The 15,205-nt window shown below is 38.9% G+C and overlaps 1 protein-coding gene across 6 annotated transcripts in view; it reads left to right on the top strand.

Moving 5' to 3' along the window:
- dlg3 (discs, large homolog 3) overlaps positions 1-15,205 on the top strand; it is a 100,404-nt gene that overhangs the window by 60,820 nt on the left and 24,379 nt on the right. For 5 of the 6 annotated variants that reach the window (XM_012969140.3, XM_004916825.4, XM_002934881.5 and 2 more), the window contains 3 exons: positions 1,754-1,907; positions 13,904-14,060; positions 14,569-14,671. In XM_012969140.3, coding sequence (XP_012824594.1) covers positions 1,754-1,907; positions 13,904-14,060; positions 14,569-14,671 — 414 coding nt within the window. Of the gene's footprint in view, positions 1-1,753; positions 1,908-13,054; positions 13,198-13,903; positions 14,061-14,568; positions 14,672-15,205 lie in introns of those variants that run through there. The other variant, XM_012969146.3, reaches the window with a different exon arrangement.

The following is a 15,205-nucleotide window of genomic DNA, read 5'->3' as shown; positions in this document are numbered from 1 at the left end:
GCCATCACCCTATGGTAGTTTTACTACAGCTACTTGTGGCCATGATGAATACTCCTCTAACAGACACATATTGCTGTCTCTCCCTTTGAAGCACTAATCTCTTGGCACTACCAATTCAGTACAGTACTTGTGCCACAGCAGTTCATACATATTCATGGTCCTACAATCAAAAGTCCTGAAAAAGTTCATTATACGTATCATACTGTGTTAGTCTTAGGGCAGCGTCTACACATGGTGGTTTCTCTGCTGGCTTATCTACAAACGTATGATTTGCTCTCTTCCACTGACTGGTTGATCCTGTTGACATGTCAGACAAGAGCAGATAGGCCTATTTTGCACTGGCTCATTCATGCCAGTAGGAAAACACTATGACACACAATAAAGCTGGCCATACACACACCAATAATATCATATGAAACCTTGTCTCGTACGATATTCGGTGCATGTATGGCTGCTCAAAGAGGCGACAGATATTGCAGAAGGCTGCGGATATTGGTCGACTCGTCAATCGGCCAGGTTAAAAGATCTACTTTCATTGCTGAATCGCCAGGTGGAGGTAGAATTTCTATTGTTTCTACCTCCATATCTGACAATTCAGCCCTGAATGTTAGTGGAGGGTGAGAACGATCTTTGGTGGATTTTTTTTTACCTTAAAGCTAATTGCTCACATTCATTTATTAGTAAGTACTCAGAGCAGCTCAACAGCAGCACTGAGCACTAATACCCATCCAAATCGATAATAGTGTATACATCAGATGATTAATGAATAGTTTTGGTGCAGAAAATGAATTGTTAGATATGGAAATAGTTTTCATTTTTGGTAGTGGTATGCATTGCTACTGCTCATTAAAAACTAGCAATAAATGATAAACTCCTTCTCCAATTAAATTCCAATAGGTTAGCCCAATTCTGTTTACTTACTTAAAGGGCATGTCAACCCAAAAATAAAATGTTTTAAGCAACAAAAATTCTTAGCAACTTTGCAATGTTCATTCATTACAAATTTGTAATGGTTTTTGAGTTATTTGTATATATAATTTCTATTAAAAGCAGTTTGTTTGCCATTTTTTATTCCCTGCCCTGGTGGCTCTGACTGTTGAAACAATGTAACACAAGGCAGCAGACTGACAGACCTGTCTTTGCTAGAGGGAAAAAATGATTTTTTGGGTTGACATGCCCTTTAAACCGCTAGTTCAAATTCCGATTCTATCCTACTTGTTGCATAGTATCTTGCCTACCTAGACATTATCCAGATTGGGGATAATCATGGGCAGTTCATTATTACCTATTCAAAGCAATTGTTTAAGTGAATATCATTCCGAGGGGGAGTAATAATAGTTCTCATATATTTGTATGTTCCTTGTATAACCCCCCCAAACAGAAATGATACATACCCCTTACATATTAATGTTATTTTGCACAGAAAAAAATAGTTTTCAACACCAGCATGTCAATTAGCTGAAACACTTTGGCTCTTGTAATAATACAGTCACAGCAACCCCTAGTAACCAATCAGCAAATAATATTGATCTGATTGGTTCCGATTATCCTGGTGCTATTTTGTTAAACAAATTATTAACTAACCCAGCACATCACTAATTGTCTTGAATAATTTCCATTTGAGTACCTCACAGTCTGTTGCTTGCTTCTCAGTTTACCTTTCCTGTCCCCATTCTGCCTTTGTCTTTGTATTACTTTGTCATTCTTTAAAAAATATAAACTTTTTGTATTAATACAATCTAATTTTTTGCAGCTTTCACAGTAGATAACCACATAAGCCATAACTCCACTCTGGGGGCATACCTGAGCAGTATGGAAAGCAAGTCACCTTATCCACCACCCCAAGTTACCCCATCCAGATTCTCCCCAGTTCCTCGACATATGCTTGGAGAAGAAGACTTTACCAGGTAACCATTGTTTATGAGTGAGAAACTGATATAGAGCAGAATAATCTGCGGAATGATCATGCAGCATGGCAATGGAAGTGCGATGTTATAAATCCTATATTAATTGTATATTATCCTATATACTATATAATAATTTGTATATTAACTTTTAGAACCCTTATGGTGATTAATGTAGTTTCAATAAAAAGTAATATACAACTGTCAAGCTGCATTAATTGTTTACCCAGCTTCAGTGATTTGTTATTTATAAGTATTTATATGAAAAATGTTTCCTGGTGGTTTTATTTAACATTAGGGATAGGAAACCATTAGTGAGCTGGTGTGTACAAATGACAACTCATTAGGTTGTAGTTTTTATCAATCACCGTAATAACAAATATGGAGTCTATCGAAAATCACCAGTCCTTGACACAATAATGAAGCCATAGATATGTGTTCAGGGATTTCTACTATAGCTACAATATAATACAAATTAGGGATCTATTACCCTAAATCCAAATATCTATAGAGTTCAGAACTACTACTGACAATTCCCCTAATATAAACAATTCCTCATTTTAGACTGATTTATTCACTAGCATAAATCTATGTTACAAGGACACTATACCCCGCTTTCCAACACTTTTCCATTTTTTTAATGGAAATATCTATGCTTTATGTCATATGAGGAAATTGTACATTGAAGGGGTTTGTTTATACAGAGGTCGTCTCAGTAGCCATTTTTAATAAATAGGTACCTGAGGGCTGGTTCCTAGGCTGGCCTCACATACCTATATAGAATTTTTTCCCTAAACATTTAAAGCCCTCAGCTTTATTAATATTTAGCATGCAGCTATATCCATTCTCTGTAGTTTTGGGCACATTGTTTCCCACAGGGATTATGATCTCTTCCTTAGGACCCATGAACTGGCAGACAAGGATTATGTAGCTGCCCCAGTACAGTATATGTGATTCTAGTTGGCCTACTCATGTGATTTCCCACTAAGCCCTGCAAGCTGTAGTTGGGTATGTTTAGTGTAGCTTTGTGAGATTGTCTAGGATTTATTATTCTCACTGTGAAGTAAACAAATAAGAGAATATCAGTAAACAGCAACAAACGTGTGACTTGATATTCTACTAAGTGCAATGTTTGCCTTTAAATTGTAAGTATAATGCCCTGTGCACAATGTGATGGAGCTGACATGTGTCAACAGGCCTTAAAGGGATCATTCACCTCCACAAAGCTCACTGTTTAAATAGCACACTGCCCTCCTTCTGAAGTTACCGAAAAGCAGCTCACTATGCCTGGTAACCCACTCGTTTTGGACAATTTAACCGTTCAACAGCAGCAGCTTCAGTACCTGAGCCAGCATTGGTTACAATTAGGTGCATTTGTTGCTGATGATGTACTGCTGCTATATGCAATATGGCAAAATGTATCCAGACACTTGGCTGCCTCACATCTTATTTCTATGTTAAGGGGTGTATTTATTAACAATGGAGACAAACATCACCAGTGATGTTTGTCTCTAATGTTAATAAATACTTCCCCAAGGGTACTAATATGGAGTTAATGTTAAAACAGCCATTGTCCTATAGGCTTCTGGGAAGGCTTTCCACTAGACATTGTGGCTATTGGCTTCCTTTCATACATAAGAGGCTGAACACTGAATTTTGGGTGTGGCTTAAATAGCCTACTACAGTAATTAGAAGCGTTGCCCACTTTTGGACCACACAGTACATATAAAATTACATACTACACCCTGTATTAAGCATTTTCTGTGGCCATACATAGGCCACCTACTTCATGCAATATTGTAATTATGGACTGCAGTGTATAATGTCCATCTATACTGAACCCTCATAAAATACATGGATAATATAACAAAACTACACTATTCAAAATCAGCCATTTAGGTGCCTGGTGGCATTTCTTTTAATATCACAGTGAAAGGGGGAACACCTAATGTGGGGCTGCAGAGAATTCTCAGTTCTTCTTTGACAATGACTTCTAATCATTGCTATTTAAAGGGAAATCACCACTGAAATAAAAATAGTTGCTAGTCTCCTTTATTATGGAGCTGTGTGAGCAGTTAATATGTGGCTGTATTTGCAGCGATATGGCATCCTTGGTACAGCTACAATTAGCATTGCAAAGTGACTCCACCATTGCTCCTTGCTGTGAAAATAGCAGGGATGAGGCTCAGTAATAGGGTACCTGTCACTCATTGTCTGCCATGAATCTGCCACCCCATTAAGTGAATAGGTGTCTGTTGGACATGCCATGCTGATGAGCACAAGAGATCCCAATTGCAGCTGTCTGCAAATACAGCCCTGTGCTAATTGATAGCTTTGCTATAGATTCTTTTCTATTAAGCAAAGTCCTGGAGCTGACCAGCTAATCTAATAGAAACAATTCACAGACTGTGAATTTATGCCTGTGTAAATATATATTAATAATTATTGCAAAAAAATAGTATTAGTAGCCAAAATATGTAAGCTCACATGCCATTTTAAGCCCCCCCACTCTCCACTCCCCACACCATTGCTTCTCCTAGGAAAAAAATGCTTCAGCCCAGGGAAAACAAAAGGTTGGAGAATAAGGATAAGGATCCTCTCCTTAATGAACTGAGGTTTAAAAGCTTCCCTGCTTGTTTCATCATATAATAATCAAGGCTATTGTGATGTTAAGGTACATATTACAAATTAAATATGTAACTATTTAAACTAGGGGTCCTGAGTCAAGAATCAGTGCAGCATGGTCACCCATTAGTCATACCTCCCAACTGTCCCGATTTTCGGGGGACAGTCCCTCTTTTGACAGCTCAACCTGCACAATCCCCGATTCTTACTGAAAAGTCCCTCATTTCCCTTTGATCTCCCCCACTGAATGCTAAAAAAGATACAAATTTAATTAAAAGTAGCTTTTGGCACAGAGCCCAGAAATCTTAACGCGCGTCACCTGCACTTAGAAACATTGTCTCTCACTTTTAATTAAATAAGTAGCTTTTGGCAGAGAGCCCAGAAAGGTAAAAATCCCCCGCTGCACTGAGATACAATTGTAACTAATAAGCTAAACAGGTCTCTTGTGGGAAATGAGACTCGCAGCTTAAAGGGCAATTTCACCTTTTTCAGCAAAACTGTAATAACACATAAAACAGGACCCCAAATCCCCCCAGAAATGTGTTCAAAGTTTAAATAACCTGCCAAATTTAGTCAAATGGGAGTGGTATTTAGGGCTTGTGGTCGCAAAAATGGACGTGGTCAAACAAATTTGTCACGAGCAGTGCGGCGTTTGTTTCTGTCCCTCTTTCCGTTTTCAAAATGTTGGGAAGTATGCATTAGTCCATATTGTTGCTGGTCATTAATGAGTATAGATTTTATACACCAATACCCAGTGCAGAACTCTTGATGTGACTTAAATCTTTACATATTTTGGCCATTATTTCGCCATATACTTATATACTGTATAATTAAACAGGCTGGAATTGTGGCCTGGTAATCATTTCCTCTCCATATACTATATACTCTTTGCAGCAGTTTGGTAATAAGACATTTGTCTTCATTAGTCTAATGACAATAGCCTGATAAAAAAGACTGGGCCTTCTTCTAGCATTGAGGGCCAACAATTAGGGGCAGTTTTATTAAAATGTAAGTTTAGAGCTTAATACATAAAAACTCACCCATGCTCTATTTATTCCTATGGGAAGTGTATTTTCAATGGGTAAAAATTAGAAGTCAACCTTTGGTGAATACGTTTCTAAAAACCCCATAGCAATGAATAGGACATGGGTAAGGTTTTATGCATTAACCTCTTAACATTTTGCTAAATCTGCCCCTTACTTAGACAATGCTACATGGAATTAGGGATGCCACTTTGCTGGTATTTTACTACCCTGGCAGGTAAAAATGATGCTTGATGCTAATGTTAGAAAATGGCCAGTATTTTTTTTTCAGGAAAGGTGGCAACCTTACATTTAATAGGTGTTATTTAGGCCTACAGTGGAACTAAGAAAGGGCTGAAATCCATGGAAAATACACTGGGGAAGACTGATTCAATCCTCCACTAAAGAAACCATTTTTATAGTATAAAAGAATACCCATTAAATAGTTATGATTTCAGGACCTAACAGTACAGTACTATTTTTAGGCTGACCATTGGCATCAGTTTAAAGCCAAACACCTATAAAAAAATACATGAATGAATGTTACAGGGCTGATTAGTAATCTGTACAAATGTCTAGGTATGGCTGCAGGAAGTGATTAGTAGCTGGAGCAGCAATATATACATGCGGGGTGGGATATAGCAACCATGGTACAAAAGCACTGCATTATTTGTAAATCTTTTATTTGCTGTTTTGTGAAATTAAGCCAATCCATTTTATCATTCTGGATTAACCTTTATATATTTACTTGGAGACTGTGCTAGCCTGAGCTGGCTTATGGCTGAAGTCAAATTAAGAGTTTTACATTCTCTATGTTTGTACTGAGCAATGCTGGACACTTGGAGGCAGTAGTACTCTGTATACGCTGTACCAAGTACTGCAGTAAATCACTGAATGGCATGTAATTCCCACACAAGGCTATACATACACTGAGTGGAACTGATATCATTAGGGATGTTGTTTTCATGACCCAATACATTGAGTGAATCAGTGTCGGACTGGGCTACCTGGGGGCCACAAGAGAATTTGCTGACTAGGTCCCCCCCTACTTGTATAACTAACAGGGTAAGTCTACTGGACATGATAACCTACAAACACGAGAATATGTCAACGAGAATATGATCAATATATCAATATGAACAAGAATATGATTTTATTTACTAAAATCTCATACATCAGACTATATACTGTTAGGGGCAATGACATACAGGTTGTTTAGTTTCTAGATTAAAACACTGGCAAAAAACACACTCAAGATCTTCCCATACCCAGCCCTTTAAATCACAAGCTCTGCCCACTTTGTGGGCCATAAATAGACCTTTGCATATCCTAAGGCCCCTTGGTGGCTTCCCAAATGTACTTCCATAAGGGCAGCCCAGCTCACAACATACACTTCCACACTAGCACTCACACACACAAACATCAGCACAATTACACTCACCCCACTACTGGCACACTCATAATACACAGCCCCCCACTAGCAATGATAAATACAGACTAGAACACTTCCATGTACAAACTACCTTCCCTAACAGCATTCCTAAATGCACAGTAACGCACTTACTCCCACAAATTCACAATGCCCCACTTGCTCACACACTTAGACACACCCACACAGGCTGTCTCCCACACACATCTCATACACAGTATAACTGCTGAAATCAGCATAATACTGGACTATGATCCTTCACTGAGAGCCCAACTCTCCCACTCTTCTCCCAGCACCTATGTTCATATGATCATTTGCAAGGGAAAGCAAAATAGCTTGAGTTATTATTGTTATTATAATATACAGGAGCCATGAATGTCCTGTAAATTGTAAAGTGAATAATGTACCCCTGCTGTTGTAAAATATAGGGATATTATAAATCACAGAGGAGTTTCATGACCATATAAAAGCTTTATACAAGTCATAGAACTGTGAGGTGACTTCTAATATATTCATATTTTACAACAGGGAGTACATTGTTTATTATAATACACAAGTTTCAATAAGTCATGTGACAGAAATTACATCACTAACACTGATTAAAACCAATAACCTAAAACCAAAAACTCTATTTATTAAAATATAATTTACAAGATATTCATGGCTCTTGTGTACAGTATTATATTTTTATAAACAGTGCTTGATCATGTTATCAGTTATAATTGGTGCTTAGTGATGTAACTTCTGTCACATGGCTTACTGAAACTTGTGTATTATAATATTATTATGTGTTATAATAAATAATGTGCCCCCTTTTAAAAAATATGAGAATATTAGAAGTTACCCTAGAAGAAGTCAGCCTTAAGGTTTAAAATGGACATGGAACCACTTGGTTATATTTTACAACAGGGGGTACATAATGTACTATGTTATTAGCACATACTTATAAAACACCAACATATTCTTCAGAATAGAGGGGTGTATATCTGTACACAAGCATATAGATTACATACAAAAATACAACCAACATAAAAGAGCAATAGAGCTTATAATCTAAAGATAAAGGAGAAGGGGTGTTATTAGAAAGAATTTAAGCAAACTGCCACAGAGTAGATAATTAACCCCATCCCACAGATATTTGGCCCTACTGAGACTTTTCTTGCTTAAGCAAAGACTATTTCTCACATTTATTACCCAAGAGGTTCTCTCTCTGAAGGATTTTTCAGAGAGAGAGAGAAGTCCGATACCCTAAGAACAAGTTTATTTTGATAGAGGACTCTTTTAAGTGAGTGTTTATGGCTGTATTTACATAGACCTTTCTGATAAAGCTTACTTAGTGTTTACCTTTCCTTCTCCCTTAGGGCTCTGGCACACGGGGAGATTAGTCGCCCGTGACAAGAGAGATTTGTTGCGGGCGACTAATCTCCCCATGTGCCAGAGCCCTTAAGGTATGGTGATTACAGAAAGATCCCTTATCTGGAAAATGCAGGTCCTAAGCATTCTGGATAACAGGTCCCATAGCTGTATGACCAAACTGTAGAATACCTGATTAGCTTCATTATATGACTGCAGCACTTTGTTTTATTCAGCAAGAAATGTTCTATGCAATGGTTTTCAAAATGTACAGAAAGGTGATATGGCCCATTAAGTATATTCTCCATTTAATCTACATCTGGAAAGTTTTTGATATTCCCAATGGCTAAAAGTAAATGCATTTGTACATTTCCGTTTTCTTAGCAAAATATATCACACATACAGAACCGGTAAAACAAGTTCTCTTAATATACAACTACCTAGGAATGCCCTCTTATAGCATGCAGTACCTGCCTAAACCAGTGCAGCCAAGAGATTATAAACATGCCTTACGTTAATGTGCATGCTGTCCAGTCCTAACATGAGTGGATATATAGATAATGTTGGAGGACTGGCAAAATAGAGGGAGGAAAAGACACATACATCATAGAAAAGTAGATAAGGCAGTCATTTTTGTATTAGAACCACCCTGCCAACAGCTCATGACCAGGTGCAGACTGGCAATCTGTGGATTCTGGCAAATGCCAGAGGGGCTGCTGTAAGATGCCATAGACAGTCACTGTTTATTGGGCTGGTGGGGTGCGGTTTGGGCCTCTGTGTACTTGAAATGCCAGGGCCTATTATGAATGCCAGTCCAGGCCTGCTCATGACAGATCTGTGCCAATACACAGAATCACCTCAGATGCCACATTTAACCTTTGTTAAATGTGGCAGCTAGTATCCCTGGGTGGATTTGAACTTGGGGCATTAATGCTGCAAGACAGCAGTCCCAACCACTGTGCTGCCCACACTGATCCCACTCTCCCAGCAGGTCTGTACCCATAGGTATGGAGCAGGATGATGAAAGTAGAAAAAATAGATCAAGACTTAATTTTTATTGCATTCAGCATTTGTCTCTGTTCCCATTGGTACAGTCCTGCAGGGAATAATAGGATCAAATAACACATGCTGTAGGATGGAACGTGCTGAAACACTCCATAAGATAAAGTGACTGAGGGTGCATACCCTTACTCATATTAACGACAGGTTTTGAGCAAATGGATTTCCTTACATCCTCCATTAATTACACCTAATCCCCACTTTCTCTCATTGTTCCTCTTAAGATGATGAGTCAGCTCAAGCATATTCAGCTTTGTTCCTTCATTCCTGGCTAATTATGGGGCTACATACATTATAAAATAAGTGACGCTTGTGAATGATAAAGCTGTATTTAGCACACAAAAAGTTACCAGAGGTTGTAAACAAAATGTATTAAAGGTGAATCAACTGCAAAACTGTCCAAAAATGTATATTTTATTATAAGTAAATCAGGCCTGTTACCCATAGGGCCAGAATCAATTTGATGAGAAAAGTTTATCTCATAATGCAATTGCAGATTTTCCTATAGAGCCAGATGCAATTCTATGAGAAAAAATTATCTTTCTGTTTATCGCGTGAAGATAAACCATGAAATAAAATTTTATCATGGAACTTAATCTGGCCCATAAAGCCAATGAGAAACTTATCTCACTGTTTATTACTAGAAAAAGTCTTCTCTTGCGGAATTGAATTCAACAGTGGTTCATGGTTTATCATGTGAAAACTCATGGATGAGATTCAATTGGAGGAGAAAAAACTTTTCTCCTAACTCAGTTACAGTTTTTGCATAGAATTCAATAGAGCATTTTTTAAGTGGTTAACAGATACGTTTTTCTGAGTTGAATTGTATCTCAAATTGAATCTGGTTCATGAGTTTTCACGATAAACCTTTTTCTCACTTAATTAAATCCGGCCCATTATGTGAAAGGCTGATAACTATCCAACTAATTGTCTATGACTGTTCAGTCCAAACAGGCCCCCCAGTCTCCTCGAACTCCCCGTAGGTTTCTTTGTATAATGTAATTTTAATGTAATTTAGCCCTTGAAAACGCCATATGACAAACAGGGTCAGATTCAGTTTCACGAAAAGCTTTTCTCATCAAATTGATGGGCCATAATTGGTCCGATACATGTTAAAGGGCAATGATTAAAACCCCCAGTTGCGGCAATGGAAAACACAGTTGTGGCAACTAATCGCGTCCACGTGTAAAATGTACTACATGGGACTAGCCGTCACAACTTTTGCAATGGACGATTAGTCACTGCGGCTGGATTTTAAAAATTGTGACGGCTAATCGCATGGTCTTCACCCAAAAAGTTGGACAACACTGCTTTATGGCTTAAGGACAGACTGACATGCTAATGCCTATCTTCGCCATTTAAAGGTACCCATACATTGGCAGATCTGCTCGCTAGGCGATGTTGCCAAGCGAGCGGATCTTCTCCTGGTGGGAAATATCGGGAGAATCCAGGGTAATTCGATCGTTTGGCCCTGGGGCATCGGCTAGTTGATGCGGTCCCCGGACCGACTTTACCTATGCCCATCATTATAATTCGATCTGACTAGATTTTCTAACCTGCCCGATCGAGATCTGGCCGATTTCACGCCAGATATCGGTTGGGCAGGCCTGTCGGAAGTGCCCATACACGGGCCGATTAGCTGCCGAATTGGCAGCTACTATCGGCCCGTGTATGGGGAAGCTTTTCATGAAACTAAACCTGTTTGTCATTTGGTCTTTAAAAGGGCTGAATTTCATTAAAATGACATTATACCAAGAAGCCAATGGGGAACTTGAGGAGACCAGGATGCCAAAAATATCCTTAATAGGGCCATATGTGGCCTGTTTGGACTGAAGAATCATAGACAATTAGCTCGATAGTTATAAGCCTTTCTTTTTTACTTAAATCTCATCCATGAGGTTTTACAAGATAAACCATGAGATAGCTTTTTCTCACTAAACTGAATCTGGCTCATTGGGAAAACATCAGTCAATTTGATAAATTTTCCAAAATTCAAAAGACAAGTCATAAATACCAGAGAAAGGAAAATCAAGAATAGTTTTCAAAATTTTACCCTTGTTGAAACCAATTTATTTCCTGTGTTTCTTCGGCACACCACCCCCCTACTCTGTACTGGTACATGCTTACTGAGTAGTAGTACTGTGTACTAGTAGCTGTAAGCAAACAAGAGGGAAAGGGTTTGGTGGACTGTACGCAGGCACAATGCTTCTCATCATACACATAAGTGCCAGCACTTTTTTCCATATACTTGTACTACACAAGAACCCTGAATATCCAGCAAATGATATCCTTATAAACTGATGTCATTAGTTATAATCAGTGATTAGTGATGTAACATCTAGGATAAAATGAAAAAACAGCAGCACTCCGGAAATGTTGTAGAAAAAAGTGACTTTACTCAAGTGCACACAGCAACGTTTCGGGCATAATAAAGGCTTGATAAAGGGCTGGTTTATGCCCGAAACGTTGCTGTGTGCACTTGAGTAAAGTCACTTTTTTCTACAACATTTCCGGAGTGCTGCTGTTTTTTCATTTTATCCTGGATATTGTTTTACCCTGGCTGAGGGTTCAGCTTGCACCTGGGGCTACAATTAGCTGGTTTGTCCATTGTGTAGCACACCTTAATCAATTTAGTGATGTAACATCTGTCACATGACCTCCGAGTTCAATAACCTATATAATCATGATTGAAAATATGTCCACTATCCAATTTTGGGTGGTCGGTCAATTATTAATTATACAAGAAGAGAGTGCTGGTCCCCTCTCTTCTTATGTGTATATATATATATATATATATAGTGAATAAAGTACCCCCTATTGTAATATATAGGTGAAGGTCGACTGCTTTTGTAAAGGTCATGGAACTTCAAAGGTGACTTCTAATATCCTCATATTTTACAACAGGGGGTACTTTATTATAATATACACATTTTTTGAGTCGTGACAGAAATTACATCACAAGGTGACTTTTCCTCTTAGGAAAAGGATAGGATGCCTAAAATATCAGATAATGGCAGATGAATAGACAAGCTCAGTGTCTCTGTCAGTGCTGCACAGAATTACACGGATTTAATTTGGTAGTGCCACATTCTTGAGATTCTTTTTTATGTAATACCTTTCAAGTATGTGGTGTATCCAGTATTTTTTCATTTGTTACATACGGATAACATTTACTGCCAAGATGTGTCAGTTGAGATCCTCTCTAAAGAAGGGATAGTTTTTACCATGTCAGATACATATGCAAGGGTGATGGGTCTCAAATCTTAAATGTATTACATTTAAGATGAAGAGTTTGCCTGAAATGAGTTAAATCAGTGAAGCATGAGGTGCTAACATCAGCCTGTGCGTTTCGTGAGAATGAATGTGTGAATGTGAGAGGAAGAACAAGCAAAAATGTTGAAACACCAGATAAACATAGACAAGGTTGCACAAGAGAGCTCAATGCAGTGCTTAGCTAGGAGAGAGGTAGACATAGAGAGGGAGCAGATGGATGTATTTGATATATAAGATAAGAGTAAGGTAAAGAGGATATTTATACAGGGAGGGGTCAAGGAAAGAGTTGACTGAGAAAGAGACAGGATTAGAAGAAGGGGTTAAAGGATTCAGAGGAGTAAGAGAAAGCCGAGAGTGGAATACAGAACACAAGAGTATCCAAAGGAGTTGAGTCGCAGTCTGCCCTGCTCTGGCTCCCGTGAGCCGCCCCAATGTTTACAGTGAATGTTTCCTCATCCATGTCATACCGAAGATCCCCAAACCCTGCACCTGCCAAATGGAAGCTGCCAGCACAAAGGACAAGCAGAGAAAGGTAGGGTGTGATTGTTCAATAAAAAGAGAAAACAAAAATGGGGGAGTGAAGAGGTGAAGGATGAACAATGGGGGAGTGAAGAGGTGAAGAATGAACAATGGGGCAGTTAAGAGGTGAAGAATGAACAATGGGGGGGTGAAGAGGTGAAGGATGACCAAGAGATTGAAACTGTATCTGGCTTCTAGCAGACAAAATCCAGGTGAAATGGGCAGAGGGATATGCTAGGCACAGGCTTTTAATTTTCCCTGTGTTGCAATTCTAAACTGTACCTGCCCAGAAACTCGTTAGGTTTCATTAAACGGTGATTTGCTTTGATAACACCAGTCAAACCAGCTTTCTGTATCCAGCTGTTAGCAAATAGTAGCTTCAGCAGCAAAACAGGCTCCTCTTTCTTTTCATTTTAACACGTTTATCCTAAACCTTATAGTTTTGCTGCCGTTTTTACTACCCAACTGTGTCTAGGTTTTGCTTGCCATTTTATTTCCTACTGGTACACAGTCTAACTTGATTTACATTAGTTCTTGTTCCTCTGGCGTCCTTACTATCCATAGCTCCTTTGTCTCATCTAACCCTCATACTAGTTCTGTTGTGGTTGCTGTCTTTTTCCCAATCACCCCACCCTTTCCATTTTGGCACTGAACTGCCTTTATATTACCACATCCTCCTGGCTCAGATTGCTAGACATGTCTTTCCGTCGTGTCTCCAGGGAACCACGAAAGATTATCCTACATAAGGGCTCCACAGGACTTGGCTTTAACATAGTGGGCGGGGAGGATGGAGAAGGCATCTTCGTGTCCTTTATCCTTGCTGGGGGACCTGCTGACCTAAGTGGAGAGCTGCGCCGTGGGGATCGCATCCTTTCTGTAAGTACCAATGAAGTTGTTACATAATGTAGATAAATATCTCCATGGACCCAATCTACAGTAAGGCAAGAAAGTCTTAGGGCAATGCAGAAGTCAAATGACTACAGCCTAAGAGGAAAAAAACATTAATTAAAATGTAATATCCATTTAATTTGTAACTGCCCAAGGGACAGCGAGAAGACGCACCCCTCCCCAGGCAAAGGCCTCACCCCAGCATTCTCCACAAACTACCCCATCATCTGTGAATCCACACATCATTCATTAATAACTATATACCCTATGAACCTTCCCTGCCCAAGGCAGGAATTTACTATCTTTCTCATTGTTATGCTATTTGCTTGACTCTGAATACCAGTGCCTTCATTCCTCCAATCTTCCTGGGCTAGATTTCCTTCCAGAACCTTGGGATATGTGGGTAAAATACAGAATTAAAGAATCTCTTTTACAATTCTGCTGTTTAAAGTAATGTTCACACAGTGGATAAAAGTGGTACCTGATTATTTTGCAGGTGAATGGGGTGAATTTACGCAGTGCAACTCATGAACAGGCTGCAGCGGCTCTCAAACGGGCAGGACAGACGGTGACAATCGTAGCACAATACCGACCTGAAGGTAACATATATTTACAAAAATATAATATATATCACTGGTATTAACTTCAACTGCAGCATAACTGTGTATATCATTATGTTTAGGGCAAGATTCCCACATCTGTATCTCTGTATAACAGGAAAAACATGTCATTTATAGAATTGGACACAGTTGTGTTTCTATATTACTTACAATTATAGCTTTTGCTTACCATTGTCACAAGACATATTTTAAGCAAATTCCACAATGGAATGTATAACTATCAGAGAAAGCAGCAGCATCACTCCAGCAGATACAGATGCTTTAGAGCCCAGAAATCTGAGGGAGACTCATGGGTAATCTGATCTTTTGCAATAGACTTACTAAATATATGCAAGGTTACAGCACAATCCTATAGGCAGGGGTTTAGGGATTACAGAGTTATCAACCAGCAGTGGAGATGCCCACTGGGCCCTGCACACCCCAGTCTGACCCTGAATAAAATGGACTTTTGTTAAGTCAAGGTCATAGAACTCTTGGGTGGATTCTGATATCCATATATTTTATAATAGAATT

This window comes from Xenopus tropicalis, chromosome 8, assembly GCF_000004195.4.
Source record: "Xenopus tropicalis strain Nigerian chromosome 8, UCB_Xtro_10.0, whole genome shotgun sequence".
Lineage (NCBI taxonomy): Eukaryota > Metazoa > Chordata > Amphibia > Anura > Pipidae > Xenopus > Xenopus tropicalis.
The sequence above is the reverse complement of the archived record's forward strand: the minus strand, read 5'-3'. Positions and strand labels throughout refer to the sequence as shown.